The 17,472-nt window shown below is 35.5% G+C and overlaps 1 protein-coding gene and 1 long non-coding RNA gene across 4 annotated transcripts in view; both read left to right on the top strand.

Moving 5' to 3' along the window:
* Positions 1–17,472, top strand: part of LOC127849527 (uncharacterized) — a 109,572-nt gene that overhangs the window by 65,552 nt on the left and 26,548 nt on the right. The gene's annotated exons all lie outside the window — the stretch shown is intronic.
* Positions 12,107–17,472, top strand: part of LOC127849526 (transcription factor E2F8-like) — a 31,914-nt gene continuing 26,548 nt past the window's right edge. Inside the window, exons 1-5 of one of the 3 annotated variants that reach the window (XM_052382154.1) lie at positions 12,107–12,404; positions 13,606–14,092; positions 15,139–15,218; positions 15,346–15,476; positions 15,809–15,974. In XM_052382154.1, coding sequence (XP_052238114.1) covers positions 13,608–14,092; positions 15,139–15,218; positions 15,346–15,476; positions 15,809–15,974 — 862 coding nt within the window. In that variant the 5' untranslated portion in view covers positions 12,107–12,404; positions 13,606–13,607. Of the gene's footprint in view, positions 12,405–12,855; positions 13,123–13,605; positions 14,093–15,138; positions 15,219–15,345; positions 15,477–15,808; positions 15,975–17,472 lie in introns of those variants that run through there. The other 2 variants (XM_052382151.1, XM_052382152.1) reach the window with 2 other exon arrangements.

The raw sequence follows: 17,472 nt of genomic DNA, 5'->3' as shown, positions 1-17,472 counted from the left end.
TAACTTTAACCAACCAGTCATCCCTGCGAATAATAATCAAATGGCAATTGACTGACCAACCATAAATAACTTTACAATATTAATATATGTTTAAGTCCACTATTGTCATTCCTTATAAACATGTAATCAATTATAAGGAAAATTAGTCTATAGGTGTTAACAGGATGGCATGTTCAATTTCCTATGGGATTTGAATGGAGACTTGATGCACTAGACCCTAATCTAAATTGATGATGTTAGTAAATATGAGAAAATAGCTTTCATTAATTCCCATGTAAAAACAAACTTTGGAGGCTTATCGAATGCTGTCATGAAAGAGAAATTAGCTACTGGAAACTTTGATGTCCAATATAATATGAAACATTTCAGTCTTAAAAAGGCTGTTTAAACAGTCATTGTTATGTAGTAAAATTGCCCCACAGAAAATAAATCTTGTAACTCAGTCTTATATAAGCCTCAAAGTAAATGTTCCCCTATGATATTGCTTGTTATATTTGAGCTTTGGTTTCCATAAAATGTAAATCTAGTATTAAGAATTGTCTGGAATAAAAGATTATTTCATAGTCATCTGCCAACAATTTGAAACTACCGAAGTGCTCAAAGTTAGTCGTAGAATAAATATTGATGATGCTGGCACTCTTTTAACAGGAACAATATGATTGTTCTTGGTCAATGCAATACCAAGAATCAAACTTTCAATATTTGACTCATTAATTTACCTAAATTTAAATAATTGGTAAAGCTACAAACCCAGGCTTTCAATGCTTTATTATTAATTAAATTAAATTTAAATAATTGTGCAGTCACAAGCCAAGTGTGTTTGTAAGCTAACTACACACAAAATGTTAGATCAATTCCTTCATCAAAAGTAAAGTAGAGCAGAAACAGGTTTTCTATTTTTAGCAACTGTGACCTTGACATTAATCCAACTGGCTGCAAATGGAGTCCTAAGCTAGGGCTGCATGTAAACTACCAATATAAAAGTTTAGAATAATATTATTTTAAAGTTTCAAGTTATTGAGTGGAAATCATTTTTATAAAAAGTGACTGTGACCCAACTAACCTAAATGGATTCCTTAGCTAGGCCTGCATGTTATCCACCAACACAACAAGTTTAAAAAGAATTTCAACATAAACACTAATAATTGAGTGGAAACCATTTTGCCATCTTTTGAAACATATACCTTGACATTGACTCAACCCAGAGTCCCAAAGGTGATCCCAAACTAGGTGTGCATACACGTATAAGCTTCCTACAAACCAACTACAGTGCAATACACTAACTTATTGAGAGGACACCTTTTGTTATTTAAGTAAAAGCAGAGTTGACATTGACATGAGTGGCCCCAAATGCAATCCCAAGCTAGGTCTTCATGAACCCTTCCTACTCACTACCCAAGCTAGGTCTTCATGAACCCTTCCTACTCACTACCCAAGCTAGGTCTTCATGAACGCTTCCTACTCACTACCCAAGCTAGGTCTTCATGAACGCTCCCTACCAATCCCAAGCTAGGTCTTCATGAACCCTTCCTACTCACTACCCAAGCTAGGTCTTCATGAACGCTTCCTACTCACTACCCAAGCTAGGTCTTCATGAACGCTCCCTACCAATCCCAAGCTAGGTCTTCATGAACGCTTCCTACCAATCCCAAGCTAGGTCTTCATGAATGCTTCCTACTCACTACCCAAGCTAGGTCTTCATGAACGCTTCCTACCAATCCCAAGCTAGGTCTTCATGAACGCTTCCTACCAATCCCAAGCTAGGTCTTCATGAACGCTTCCTACCAATCCCAAGCTAGGTCTTCATGAACGCTTCCTACCAATCCCAAGCTAGGTCTGCATGAACCCTTCCTACTCACTACCCAAGCTAGGTCTTCATGAACGCTTCCTACCAATCCCAAGCTAGGTCTTCATGAACCCTTCCTACTCACTACCCAAGCTAGGTCTTCATGAACGCTCCCTACCAATCCCAAGCTAGGTCTTCATGAACCCTTCCTACTCACTACCCAAGCTAGGTCTTCATGAACGCTTCCTACCAATCTCAAGCTAGGTCTTCATGAACGCTTCCTACCAATCCCAAGCTAGGTCTTCATGAACGCTTCCTACTCACTACCCAAGCTAGGTCTTCATGAACGCTCCCTACCAATCCCAAGCTAGGTCTTCATGAACGCTTCCTACCAATCCCAAGCTAGGTCTTCATGAACGCTTCCTACCAATCCCAAGCTAGGTCTTCATGAACGCTTCCTACTCACTACCCAAGCTAGGTCTTCATGAACGCTCCCTACCAATCCCAAGCTAGGTCTTCATGAACGCTTCCTACCAATCCCAAGCTAGGTCTTCATGAACGCTTCCTACCAATCCCAAGGTAGGTCTTCATGAACGCTTCCTACTCACTACCCAAGCTAGGTCTTCATGAACGCTCCCTACCAATCCCAAGCTAGGTCTTCATGAATGCTCCCTACCAATCCCAAGCTAGGTCTTCATGAACGCTCCCTACCAATCCCAAGCTAGGTCTTCATGAACGCTCCCTACCAATCCCAAGCTAGGTCTTCATGAATGCTCCCTACCAATCCCAAGCTAGGTCTTCATGAACGCTCCCTACCAATCCCAAGCTAGGTCTTCATGAACGCTTCCTACCAATCCCAAGCTAGGTCTTCATGAATGCTCCCTACCAATCCCAAGCTATGTCTTCATGAACGCTCCCTACCAATCCCAAGCTAGGTCTTCATGAACGCTTCCTACCAATCCCAAGCTAGGTCTTCATGAATGCTTCCTACCAATCCCAAGCTAGGTCTTCATGAACGCTTCCTACTCACTACCCAAGCTAGGTCTTCATGAATGCTTCCTACCAATCCCAAGCTAGGTCTTCATGAACGCTTCCTACCAATCCCAAGCTAGGTCTTCATGAACCCTTCCTACTCACTACCCAAGCTAGGTCTTCATGAACGCTCCCTACCAATCCCAAGCTAGGTCTTCATGAACCCTTCCTACTCACTACCCAAGCTAGGTCTTCATGAACGCTTCCTACCAATCTCAAGCTAGGTCTTCATGAACGCTTCCTACCAATCCCAAGCTAGGTCTTCATGAACGCTTCCTACTCACTACCCAAGCTAGGTCTTCATGAACGCTCCCTACCAATCCCAAGCTAGGTCTTCATGAACGCTTCCTACCAATCCCAAGCTAGGTCTTCATGAACGCTTCCTACCAATCCCAAGCTAGGTCTTCATGAACGCTTCCTACTCACTACCCAAGCTAGGTCTTCATGAACGCTTCCTACCAATCCCAAGCTAGGTCTTCATGAACGCTTCCTACCAATCCCAAGCTAGGTCTTCATGAACGCTTCCTACCAATCCCAAGCTAGGTCTTCATGAACGCTTCCTACCAATCCCAAGCTAGGTCTTCATGAACGCTTCCTACCAATCCCAAGCTAGGTCTTCATGAACGCTTCCTACTCACTACCCAAGCTAGGTCTTCATGAACGCTCCCTACCAATCCCAAGCTAGGTCTTCATGAATGCTCCCTACCAATCCCAAGCTAGGTCTTCATGAACGCTCCCTACCAATCCCAAGCTAGGTCTTCATGAACGCTCCCTACCAATCCCAAGCTAGGTCTTCATGAATGCTCCCTACCAATCCCAAGCTAGGTCTTCATGAACGCTCCCTACCAATCCCAAGCTAGGTCTTCATGAACGCTTCCTACCAATCCCAAGCTAGGTCTTCATGAATGCTCCCTACCAATCCCAAGCTAGGTCTTCATGAACGCTCCCTACCAATCCCAAGCTAGGTCTTCATGAACGCTTCCTACCAATCCCAAGCTAGGTCTTCATGAATGCTTCCTACCAATCCCAAGCTAGGTCTTCATGAACGCTTCCTACTCACTACCCAAGCTAGGTCTTCATGAATGCTTCCTACCAATCCCAAGCTAGGTCTTCATGAATGCTTCCTACCAATCCCAAGCTAGGTCTTCATGAACGCTTCCTACTCACTAAGTTTCAGAGCAATTCCACCTTCCAGAGACACGTTATTCAGGCAAGACAAAAGACATGACTGTTGTTCTGCATGTATTAAAATTGACATTAAAATAACCCACTGGCCCCAAATATGATTAAATGCAAGGTTTAACTGCAAGCCTGCTATATCCAAGTTTCATTAAGTTTGGCCAATTTAAACTTAACTTATCAACCTGACATCACCTGTTTCATGCTGCCTGCCCTCCATACCCCAAAATCCAGGATCAACTAGGCTGAAAACATGGTTAAAAATAAGGCTCCAAAACCTCTGTCATTTATGTGCATAATCCACTTTAATCAATAATTAATCGGTCAAGTTAATAGATGTTACAAATGTGCAACCTTCCAACACTTAATCTCATCAAAGACAATTTCCAAGGTTAAACATTTTCAGATTTACTTCTGTTGTTGCTTCATGCAAAGTCTGTTACTTGCCATTTATATGACAACTTGCTTTTTCAATGCATGTAAATCTTTCGGAGTCACACATTAAAGGAACCATTACCATAGTAACCAAGTTCCGGCTATAGGTTAACTTATACTCCCCTGGGCCCAGACAATATAAGGAGTGAGTTTCTGAGGAAATTCTTTTTTTTTTTTGCACTCAATTCTTTACATCAGCTTATGCTTTAAAAATACATATGGGCCGTGCTCTGTGAAAAGGGGGTTTAATATATGTGCGTAATGTTTTGTCTCAGATTAGCCTGTGACGACCGCAAAGGCTAATCAGGGATGACACTTTACGTACATGCATTAAACCCCTTTTTCACAGTGCGTTGCTCATATAGAGTGTTTTTTTAACAATACTAATGTAACATACGTGAATACAACTTTTTAATGTTAAAAAGCAAGTATTGGCTGGAACACATATTCTAGGAAAGTTCTAAATATAAAATTGCCAGTTGACGCTTTGTCTATAGCTTATAAAATGCATGAAAATGATCATATAACTTAGCAACATATGAGCATAACTGTAGTGAATGCATTATTGTTTAAAATACACCTTTTTCAATAGAAAGACTTATATTTTAAGTGCTCAAAATTCTCTGAAGCCATTCAAATATTAAATTCATATTTGTTACATGTACATCCGTACGGGTAATATGCAAATAACTATTTCTGTTACATTAAAGAAAACCAACAATCTTACTAGAATTGAAATAAATCTGATTTCCTAACTGCATAAATCCTCCAGTGGTACTGTTTTGCCATGCTTAACCTTTTTAGCGCTGGAACCGAATTTTGAAGGCCTTTGCAAAACTGTTTGCTATTCTGACTGTATTCTTTGAAAAAAAATGAAAGAAAATGCTAACTTTAGAAATTCAGCATACAACATTTTAGCAGATGACAAATTTCCCAGCATGCAAAGGGTTAATGGAACCAGTCTACCAATCTGCACCAAAAATGCAAAAATCTATACAAATCGTATCTAGTCCCATGAAAACAGTATAAAACCTGAATTCCTGAAACTACTTTGAAATACTTATATCGCCTGTAAAAGAGTGCATTATGGCTTTGACTTGTTTATTTATGATATACTCAATGTAAAGCAGGATAAAATACTTATATATTTATTACATAATATATAATTTTATGTCTGTTTATATACTTCCATCAATTAAAGACATTTTTGACATGTGCTGATACAATTTTGAACCACATTAGAGGCACAAGCATACTGCAAACACTAAATACTTCTAGCCCCTTTGCCATCTAATCACGAAAAATTGCTAAACAGTATCAAAAATTTCTATAGTTGTGCTGATTCAAACAAACTAACTGTGTTCTTGCCTATTCTATTGATTTATTATTTTCTTTTTCTTAGAAAATAATGTTTAAACTCTTCACATAAAACATTTACATATATAAGAAAAGATAAGAAACTTTAAATAAAGAATTGTTAATATCTGAAAACAGTCTTCTTAACTCTATGTTTCTGGCCCTATTTTTCAAAATGAATTAGTAAATATAATCTCTAAAATGCCTCATGTAACAAACTTAAAATTTCCTTTTTGTCGCGTATTTATTAGCTTAATCTAATTTAGAACACATTATCTGTTCCAGTAACAAACTGGCATTTTGTTCACAACAAGTGATGACAGGAAATTCCAATAGCTGACAACTTGCACGGAGTCACTGCTTAGAAAAGAAACTCCCAGGAAATGTGGAAATTAACGGTTAAGAAACCAGTATGAGTTTATCCACACTACGTTTTCTCGCCAATTTAGAGACATTACAAAACGACATTGGATCCATGAGTCACCCAAGTTGACGTCCTCATTTCTGAAGACCGTAATTTGGAAGTACTCTGAAAGAGGCAGACCTGTCTCAGTGGAAATCAATTGATATATTGTTTTAGTGTCGGAATTCATGAATGGGGGACACAACTATTTCAGTTCTAAGAATGCCGATGCAGAAAATGTCTCCCACTAAAGAAAACATATTGATCTTGCTCGTCACTGACTACCCAATTTCCTTGCTCTGGTGATACTTTCACAAACACTTAATTAGTGAAATTTGCTTTAAAAAGCTGGAAATACTCACATTTTAAGCAGCTCCCAATTTGGTGTCTTCACAGTTTTGAGACCAAATTAAGAGAACATGATCATTTTTTGCATGACAGCTAGTTGTTCGCATTTAACTTTTCTTAACCCTTAAAGCGCTGGAGCTGAATTTTAAAGGCCTTTGCAAACAGTTTGGATCCAGATGAGACGCCACAGAACGTGGCGTCTCATCAGGATCCAAACTGTTTGCTATTCTGATAGTATTCTTTGAAAAAAATCGAAGAAAATGCTAATTTTAGAAATTCTGCAGACGACATTTTTGCAGACGACAAATTTCCCAGCATGCAAAGGGTTAAAATATAAACTACAAATCAGCTACAGGTCATATTGGGATTCATGGACTATGTATAATAGGAGTCCCAATGTATAAACGATATAAAAAATATATAATAATACACAATTATTTCCCTATATTACACAAATTGTGAATAATTTATTATCTATACTTTATTATCTGTATTATATAAAAATTATTAATCAATTATTATCTTTACCTTATAATCTATGATATTTGATTATAAATATAGTCAAAACAGGTGCTGCTTCAGAAAGGTGCATGTGCCATTTCACTTATAATCAGTGTCTATGATAATCCCAACAAATCCAAACCTGTATTGTTTCGTCCAGTGAACAGGCCTGGGGCCTCTGTGCCTGGTGGGACCGCGCTGGGCTTGAGTCTGGGGTTGCCATGGTAACAAGAAATCCCAAAATTCACAGCAACACATTAGTCATTATGTTTTTTGCTCAAGGGATTTATTTCAGAAACCAGCAATCATTGAAAGGGCATCTTTTGGAAACCTGAAAAAAGTAGAAGCTGATAATTGAAATTTTTGTTTTATTGGATACTGATCACACTTTGTTAAAAATCATGAAAGAATGCTGACAATACACAAGTGCTAAATAAAACCCTAAAGAAATATCATCCAAATGATTTATTGCAAACCCTTCAAACATTCACCAAATAAAATAAATAGTTTTACTAAAAATGTCTAGTTAACGAATCTCCAGATTTTTTGGGAAAAATCACAACCATTTGAAGAACTTCAAAATGAGTCGATTTGTACCCCCACATTAGTGTGTGTTTTTTCCCAAAATTTTGCTAATTCTGAAGAAAGTCTATTACTAATGTGGGGGATTTGTACCCCCACATAAGTTTGTGTTTTTTTCCCAAAACCTTGCTAATTCTGAAGAAAGTCTATTTGGCAATGTGGGTCTTAATAACTTTCTCAGATATCAGAATAGACCAGTTTCACAATACTAACGCTGTTGCTATTTTTAGATATCATGTGACGCGTCGAATTTCAGAACGAGGCTGAATGTGTATAGATCTTTGGCAGAGCATATCAATGATTATAAACCAGTTAAATTTTATAAATTTCATTTGGGATTTTCATGAGCACTGACACAGGTTACAATTATGGCAACATATGCATACATGGATGTGTTGTTTAGCCAATAAATTGATGAGGGGTTATGAAATAAACATTCTCACACCCGAGTCATATTTCAAAGCCATAGTATAATATAGTACCACTAAAGTATGTATACATGTACATTTTATTTAATCTTGATTCAAATTCAAGATACCAATTGTCATCAGAGCAAATGTGATCTGAAGAATAAACATTGATAATTGCACAAAACAAAGATATACAAAAGTCGTATAATACAAAAGGTTATTATATAACTTAAATTCTCAAAGGTATGTTTGTTTGTCTGTACTATTTTTCACGAACGATAGAACGTGTAAAATGTGTGTTGACTCAATCATAAGACAAGAGGGCCTGAAAGGCCCAAAGTCGCTCACCTGAGATAACAAGATATTATTGGGACAAATCTTCTGACCAAGTTTCACGAAGATCAGAAAATAAATGTGGCCCCTAGAGTGTTAACAAGGTTTTACTAAAGCAATAAAAGGAAAAATGCCCCGCCCCCTGGCAGACATGTTTTTCAACCAACCGGCATCATTTTTGAACTCGTCCAATATATTATCTGGATGAATAGTTATTATGATTAAAACTGGCTAATATCTATACAGTATTTAGTTTGAGTATTTGGCGTTACATTAGTCTTAGAAATGACTACGTAATACTTCTACCACGATAAGACATTGGGGTACCATACATGGTGTTCAATTACCAGGCATCTACCATAGGTGGTTTATGACACCATGCTGTTATTTAGTATTTGTCGGCACAGTATCTGATCATAAGGAGATAATTGGTTTATCCGGCACACAGGGGCTTAGCCACAGATGTATCAATAAAAAACATAGATCTTTTTTCAAACAGCGCGATAAAAAAGCTCTAACAAAGTGTGTCAAATGTGTGAAAAAATGGAGAAAAACAAGTACTTTATTAAATTATTCAAGACGATTTGTTTAATGTATTGACACTTATAATGTGAATTACATATATATAACTTATTCTGACAATGTCATATTGTGTTTTCTAAATCGTTGCATCGCCGAATGTTCAAAAGAGTGAAAGGCTGAAATCAGATGCGGCGTTGCACAGGAGTATTGGAAATTTATACACGTTAAGCCTCGTTCTGGAGTTCTGCGAGTCACGTGACTTTGCACTCTTATCAATTTTGGCCTATTGTGAAAAGGGTCTATTACTTGGAGCTTGCTAATGTTGGCCACATTAGATAAGTTATGGTTACCAGGCAACATTCTTAAGTATGTGACACAGTTGATAAGTATAATCATTATTTTCCTAATGTAGGTATAATGTTGCAACAGGATACAATTAATATGATTAAGTTAAATTAATATTTAATGTGAAAGAAGTAAGTTTTAATGCAATCCTTAAATATAGAAATAAATCATTTTGTGTGATAACATAAATTTAAGTGCAATCATAATTATGAATATGAAAAAAGGAATTAATAACATTTTATTTTAAACAAAAACATTGATTTCAATAATTAGGTTGTTTAGATAATTTTACAAATTATAGCACATATATGAATAGTCTGCAAATTGAAAACATCCAAGTCAAGTCAATAGTTATGACTTTGTGTCTTATGCAAGATCTTCAGTATACTCTATGCATGGGGATCGAACCCATGACCCTAGCACAGAGTCAGCACATCAAACACATGGTACAAAATGAAACCCATGACCCTAGCACAGAGTCAGCACATCAAACACATGGTACAAAATGAAACCCATGACCCTAGCACAGAGTCAGCACATCAAACACATGGTACAAAATGAAACCCATGACCCTAGCACAGAGTCAGCACATCAAACACATGGTACAAAATAAAACCAATTAAACAATCTAGTAATCATGAACCTGGTCATAATAAGAGTTTTGAGCTCATTGTAAATAGCACAGTGTCAGTTCAACATCAATATGATGCCAAAAGAAACCAATTAAAGAAGAGTTATCTTGATCAGTTGAAATAGATAAGATGCTTGATTGTGGCATGGGTGTAAGGAGTATCAAATTGATAAGATGATTACATCTTGGCATACAAATTAATAGTGTCCACACCTACTGACCATTGGCTACTTGGAAATCAAAGGGTGTCAGGTGCCACTTGTCTCATATAGTATAAACTTGTTAAAATGACAGCTTTGGAGATGTTATTGCAGACATTTAACAGCATACAATAGGCCCCATTAATTATTGTTGATCAACCTAATCAGTTAATGATTGAAGACAGTGATCACTGTCCAGTTTGACTAGCACCTATTAAAATGTGAAAATATTAACAACCCTTGACGGTTATTGGTATTAAAGTTGACTGCAAAATAACACCTTAACTGGTTTAAGTGAATAAGAAAGGAAATTTTGTGTTACTTTTACATGTATAGGTAATTAACTGAAAAGGCATGCATACATATTTCAACATTATAATTTGTACTATTATTGTTTTGGGAAATTAAATAAAATTAATTTATTACAATTATTTTTTTCCACATGCATGAGATATTTGATAAGGGCATATATAAAAAAGCAAAAAAACAAATAGCTTGATTTATTTTATGCTTTCCGGTGGTTTATAGAGAAATGTCAGTGAAATAAAACTGGTATTTCACTGTTTTAAACAGTGAAAATTAACAATGAAAATTATCAATATTTTTCACTGTTTTACTGTGAAATGACGTCTTTTTTTCGTCGAAATGACGTCATAAATCCAGTGAAATTATCCAGTTAAACTCCTTAACAATGTAAATTAACGGTGAAAAAAGCATAATATAAAAAGAAAATTTGTTGGATTTGATGGAATAACGATTTTAATTCACTCGTGATCATAAAAAATACATATTATCACTCGTGGCTGCGCCACTCATGAAAATATTATTTTATATGATCACTCATGACATAAAATCGATATTCCGTCGACTCCAACAAATATCCTCTATTTCATTATACTACAAAAACCAATAACTATTCGTTATAAAATACTTGTGTGTGGTTAAAAGGGAAATATCAGTGATTTAATAACAATAATTTACCATTTCTATTCTAAAATTCAAAGAGACAATAAAACAATAAGTTCACAAAACATACTATTTTAATATTTAAACAGCAAATAAAACACAAAGTTTCACATTTATATATAATACCAATTATCATTATAGCAGATGCATTACTTGTAAATAGGCTGTATGCACAGTAAGAACATTTCCAAATGATACATACTAATCCACTGAAATTCTGAGAATTCCTAGATATTTATTGCATTGAAATATATACAACTTACCTTGAAGACTAAAAATTAAAACTTTTTGCCTTCATGATCAGTTACAGGATACTTTTTTATCTTTATATTCAGTTCAAATCATGTTTTATGTTGTAATAAACATCATATATTTTTAATTTCAACTTAATTCACATTTGAATATCATGACTTTTTAAAATGTGAAGCCTTTAAGTCAATGACCACACATTGTCATTATTCCCTCTGCTGTCCAAATAAATCCACGTGAGTGATAGCAATGTAAACAAACATGTACATTTTTTGTATCATATTTTATTTTTTATAGGTATTCTACGATATTGTATACGGAAAGTTTAAACTTAAGAATAGACATCATTTTTAGTTATTGAAATATATATTCTTCACATACACAAAAGCTTGAATGTTTTATTATTATTATTGTCCTACGTTTTGTGAGTATTTCATTAAGCATCAGTTAGTCATCCTCAGCAGCACTTTGCGTGCTACGTCATTGGTTTGTGTGGCCTTTAAAAATTTCCTGGATATTCTTCATGTAATTTGCATTGTAAATAACATGATTTTCAGTTGGGGACTACGTTTTGTGACTTCTAACTCTGAATTTTCTTGGTTAGAAATGTCTGAAGTTCAGACAATAAACTTAACATATATAAAGCGATACCAGACTTGACATGTTTTCCCGTACTTTTACCATACCTGTATAAAACGATTACAGTGCATAGACATGTTGAGAAGAGGTTAATTAGCAACTTGACCTCTTCAGAAAAAGAACGTCCCTTCTGATTGGATGCCTGTCGCCAACACCGATGAGTGACTACGTTTCATTGGGCAACGTAAAGTGGGCGGAGACACAAACCCTATAGGTTTCATCATACCGCGCCAAATAATCCGTGAAGATTTTGTGTCTAATTTCGAAATGGAATACTAACACGAAAGTTAACAATTAATTTGTGAACTTAAATTATAGCATTTCCATATAATCATATTATTTAAGAATAGAGTGTTATAAATCGCAGATGTCCTGAAATGTGTTCACATGGCCATGGGAAACCCGATGTTGAAATATTTGTGGTGACGTAGATGGACGATTGGCTGTAATAAGTAAATAATTAAACCACGCTCGAGTATTTTCGTAGGTAAGTTTACTTTTTAAATGGGTCTTTTATCATATGGAACAACCAGAAAGGTATACGTGTGCTTGAATTTAATGGGAAGTCTCTGTCTAGACGTGTATGTTTGACCTAATTAACGGCGTGTCCAGCCATTAGTTTTACTGTAATAATACGGGGCATTTAATTGTATGGATTGTTGGGATTTGGTGTAAAAAAATAATGATGGTATTCAAGTCCGTTACTTAAGAGCTATAATCTTTAACTTTAGCGTTAATTTTTTGCGAAATTTCTCGTCTTCCGTGCCGACATGTTGGATTTATTCCGCGAATTTGTGGCATCTCTAATCACATGACCTTGATTTTGCCATGGTGCGAGCATTTGCAAAACATAGCAACATCTTGAACTTGTACAGTTGATTTTATATGCATACACAGATTAAACCATTGCATTGTAAAAGTATTCTAAATAAAAAGCATTAGGCCTTCAATGATTGTAATAATCATTAAAAATAAAGAGAATGTTGACCGATTGTTTTACATATCCATAAAACGCTGTCAAATAGCATACAATCACGCGCCAATTTTGAACGCGCTGTTGCAAATCGTCAACAAACAGACATAGAACGTCGGCACTCAGTTTTTGTAAAAGTTCTACGATAACATTGGTGCCGATTTGGAGGAAAATTTTCCGAACTGTTGTGAAGCACATCCGTAGTAACTCTATTGTGAGATGAATGTTTTACGTGAGTAAAAAAGTGTGTTTCTGAAAAAAAAACTTACGATAAGGTTTGGCGGAAAAAACGGGTTACGGGGGCGTTTACAAACGACATTTTACTTTTTAGTCGACGTGTTTTTTGTTTTATTTTATTATCTTAATCACTTGTTGTTTTTTTGCTTTAAAACTTATTTTTTCCTTTTGAATTCTTTAATAATTTTGGGAAAAAATATATTAATGTTTTATATTTTTACGTTTGATGTTATTTCAACATGAAACAATTGTATTTGTGACTTTGTGTGTGTAACTTACACACTTGTAACTGTTTACAACTCAGGCTGAGGTGAATTTTGATAACATTCACATTAACTTATGATACCCAAATGTTCTCTATTTATTAATTTAATCTGCATAAATATACAATGAAATGTAAATTTCTAAAATGGGAAACTCAGATTTACAGTTTGCTTTTTTAATGTTATTGTAATGCTAAGCATATATTTTCCTTTAGAAATGAGTCAGGTGGACAATCTGATCCCTGACCACATCAAATCTTCACTGAGTGAAGCTGAGGTGGATAGTGATGGCGAGATTAACATGGACAGGGTACCATTTGCAAAGAACACCATCAGAATGGATCTTAAACAAATAGATAAAAGTTTGAAAGCAATGAGTGCTCAGCAAAACAAAGAAAATAAAAGGAATATGATGGAGTCAGATGAAAATCAAAATCGGACATGTACACCAGTGAATGAAACAGAACATCCTGGACAACCATTGACACCAACGGCAAATTTGAAGGTTTTATTTAATGCAATGAGTCCTGAGCTCAGGAACAGAGACGAGCAAAAAGCCCAATATTCTGATGAAGATAATAATGTGTCGCTAAGTCAAGACTATGAGTTTGAAACCATAATTGAAGTACCTATTACAGCGGAAGCTGAGAATAAGTTTGGTCCTTCAAGAAAAGAAAAATCTCTTGGATTGCTATGTCAAAGGTACTTGACTGTTTTAGTTTAGTTTATGTGACTAAAGTGTTTTCTTTTTGAAATGCATGGTCAGGCATTTCCCTGGGACTAAGTAAAGGCACTTGGGCATCTTGTTAAAAAAATATCTTTGAATTTTGTATTAATTATTATTTTATGTTAACGACTGTTGATAACAATGAAAATGGATTGCAAACATGCACCAAATTTTATTGGTTCAGTGCTATATTTGGTGGGTTTGTAGACTTAGAAAGTGCAATAAATTGTATTGGTTCAGTTATTTTGTTTTTGGTCCAGCATGTGTTGACAGGTTTAATGTGTGGCTCATTTTGAGCTTTGGTTGTTATCAACATAATTAACCAAAAAGGCAAAAAGATCTTTTCAATTTATTGAAGTTAACAGGTTACCCTATTGAGTATCAGTCCAAAAATAAAATCATGGATTCTAAATGTTTCCTGAAGGATGAAATTCCAATTTGTGCTGCTGCAGTTGATTATTACCAATCTGTTTCATACCTAGCCCAGCACAGTTATTGATGTGTTTGTTCTCTATACGTTTGAGATTCTTTATATTAACCTAACTACAAACTGGTCATTTTGGAATGCCTGTAAACCATTATAAATTTATTTAAATTGGTGTGCACAATTTAGTACCTAGTAATTTAGTAAGACCAAAAATTACTCATTTTTGGACCCCAAGTTCCCAATCTTAACGATTGAGGATTTTCTTGGCTACTTTTCCCCAATGTACTAGGGTACTAGTACTTTTCCCAATGGACAAAAACATGCTGTGTTTACCAGTACAAAGTACAAAAAATCACTTGAAGCCTTCAAATTCAGTAAAATATTGAGAATATCACATTGGGAATGTTTCTGTTTTCCAGTACAACTAGCTTTATATTAAAAAAAACACTGTAACTCTAGAGCTGTGTACGGAAATAATAAATGTGAAGTATTCATTGTTAAATATTTTGAAACCGTAAAAACCATTGATTAAATGTTTATTAATTTATTTTAGTATTTCAAATGTTAACATTTTATACATTCGTATACTTTCAGGTTTTTAACCATGTATCCGGAATATCCAGAGAAAGGAGAGAAAATTGAGATTTGCCTCGATGAAGTTGCCTCTGAACTTCGTAAGTACACTCGGTGCAATCATAAAGCATTCATTCTTTTTTTAGGGAAAGCTAGACAGTAAGACACCTTACCCACTGTTTTAATCTTGGTCGTTTTGTTTATTTGGCTATCATGCTGTTGTTTCAGAGGTGGAGAGACGAAGGATCTATGACATTGTCAATGTTTTGGAGAGTGTAGAGATTGTGAGCAGAGTGGCCAAGAACCGATATGCCTGGCATGGCAAGAGGAACCTTGGAACCACTCTCGCAAAATTGAAGGTAAACAATGTTATGTTTGCCTGCAGTGTGAAGGTTTCCCATGACTGGAGGTTTTCTGCAGCCAGGTTTGCCTTCCCTGGAAAAATTGTCATCATTATATCTTTGTTTATGCATGGTTCTTGAAAAGAACTTTCTCGGTTCTTGAAAGATCATATTAAATGCTTGTTGCCAATATAAAGATTCACAACTATATTGAAAGAATTTTTGTGAAATTAAATTGTGAACTTAATGTGAGGATCCTTTTCACTATTGAGATCAGATGTGGCAATAATGTTTTTTGGAGATTGTGTTTTCTTTGAGGCAAATGATAGCATTTGTCTTTTGTTTCATAGGCATTAGGTGACAGTGAAAGGTTTGGTGAGCAGATTCAGAAACTAAAAGATTTTGAGTTCAACCGTGAGTTAGAGGAACAGTTCGGGCGATCTGATCCGAGATTGAAGGCAAATGGAGTGGATGCTGACTTCTCAATATTTGGAGAAAGTTCCTTGTTTAATCAGGGTAAGTTTTATAACTTTATAATAAGTATGCATTTAAGTAATTTTAAATTGAACCTCACTTTGAAAATTGTGTGATTTGAGTTATTTGGTTTAAAGTTTGTATCAGTTTTTTAGTTTTTAACTAAACTTTTAGATGAAAAAGGCAAGCTAGTGTACAGAAATGATGTATAATTTTTAGCTTGGCGTTTTCGGAAAAACCCCGAGGTATTGTCATAACCAGCTCATCGTGTCTTCCTTGTCGTGCTAAAACCTTAACATTTTGTTAAGGTTTTGAACATTGGCTCTAAAATCAAATTGCTTCCACCTACAACTTTGAAACTTCATATGTGGATGCACCTTGATGAGCTCTACACGCCACACCCATTTTTGGGTCACTAGGTCAAAGGTCAAGGTCACTGTGACATTTAAAAAAAATTAAAAAAATCTGACAAGCTTTCATTTATTAGCTCATCAATTTTTTGAAAAAAAATTATGAGCTATTGTCATCACCTTGGCATCAGCGTCCGGTTAAGTTTTGTGTTTAGGTCCACTTTTCTCAAAAAGTATCAATGCTATTGCATTCAAACTTGGTACACATACTACTATCATGAAGGGACTGGGCAGGCAAAGTAAGATAACTCTGGCGTGCATTTTGACTGAATTATGTGCCCTTTTTATACTTTGAAAATTGAAAATTTGGTTAAGTTTTGTGTTTAGGTCCATTTTATTCTGAAGTATCAAAGCTATTGCTTTCATACTTGCAACACTTTCTTAACTATCATATGGGGACTGTGCAGGCAAAGTTATGTAATTCTGACTGGCGTTTGACAGAATTATGTGTCCTTTTTAGCTCGACTATTATAAATGAAATATATATAGTGGAGCTATCCTACATACGTCGGCGTTCCGTGCCGTGCCGTTAGCGTGCAAATGTTAAAGTTTTCGTACTACCCCAATTATTTTCATTATCCCTTGACATATTGCTTTCATATTTTGCATATTTGTTCAACAACATGACCCCAACATTTCAACAAGAGCAGACAACTCTATCAAGCATTTTGTCATAATTATGGCCCCTTTTCCACTTAGAATATGCAGCAAATGTTAAAGTTTTCGTGCTACCCCATTTATTTTCATTGTCCCTTGACATATTGCTTTCATATTTTGCATACTTGTTTACCAACATCACCCCAACCTATAAACAAGAGCAGACATATGCATATTATTGATAAATCTATGTTAAAGTTTGCGTACTACCCCAAATATTTCCTATATCCTTTGACATATTGCTTTTATATTTTGCATACTTGTTTACCAACATGACTCCAACCTACAAACAAGAGCAGACCACTGTATCAAGCATTTTTACATAATTATGGCCCCTTTTACACTTAGATAACTGAACATTTTGCTTAAATTGTCATAACTTCATTATTTTTGATCACATGTTATTATTACTTTGACAAAACAACACTTACCTGAATACCACAATGGATTCCACCCAAACAATACCCCATGCC

The sequence above is a fragment of the Dreissena polymorpha genome, chromosome 11 (genome assembly GCF_020536995.1).
Source record: "Dreissena polymorpha isolate Duluth1 chromosome 11, UMN_Dpol_1.0, whole genome shotgun sequence".
NCBI classification, from domain to species: domain Eukaryota; kingdom Metazoa; phylum Mollusca; class Bivalvia; order Myida; family Dreissenidae; genus Dreissena; species Dreissena polymorpha.
Note: the sequence above shows the minus strand (reverse complement) of the source record. Positions and strands in the feature narration are given on the sequence as shown.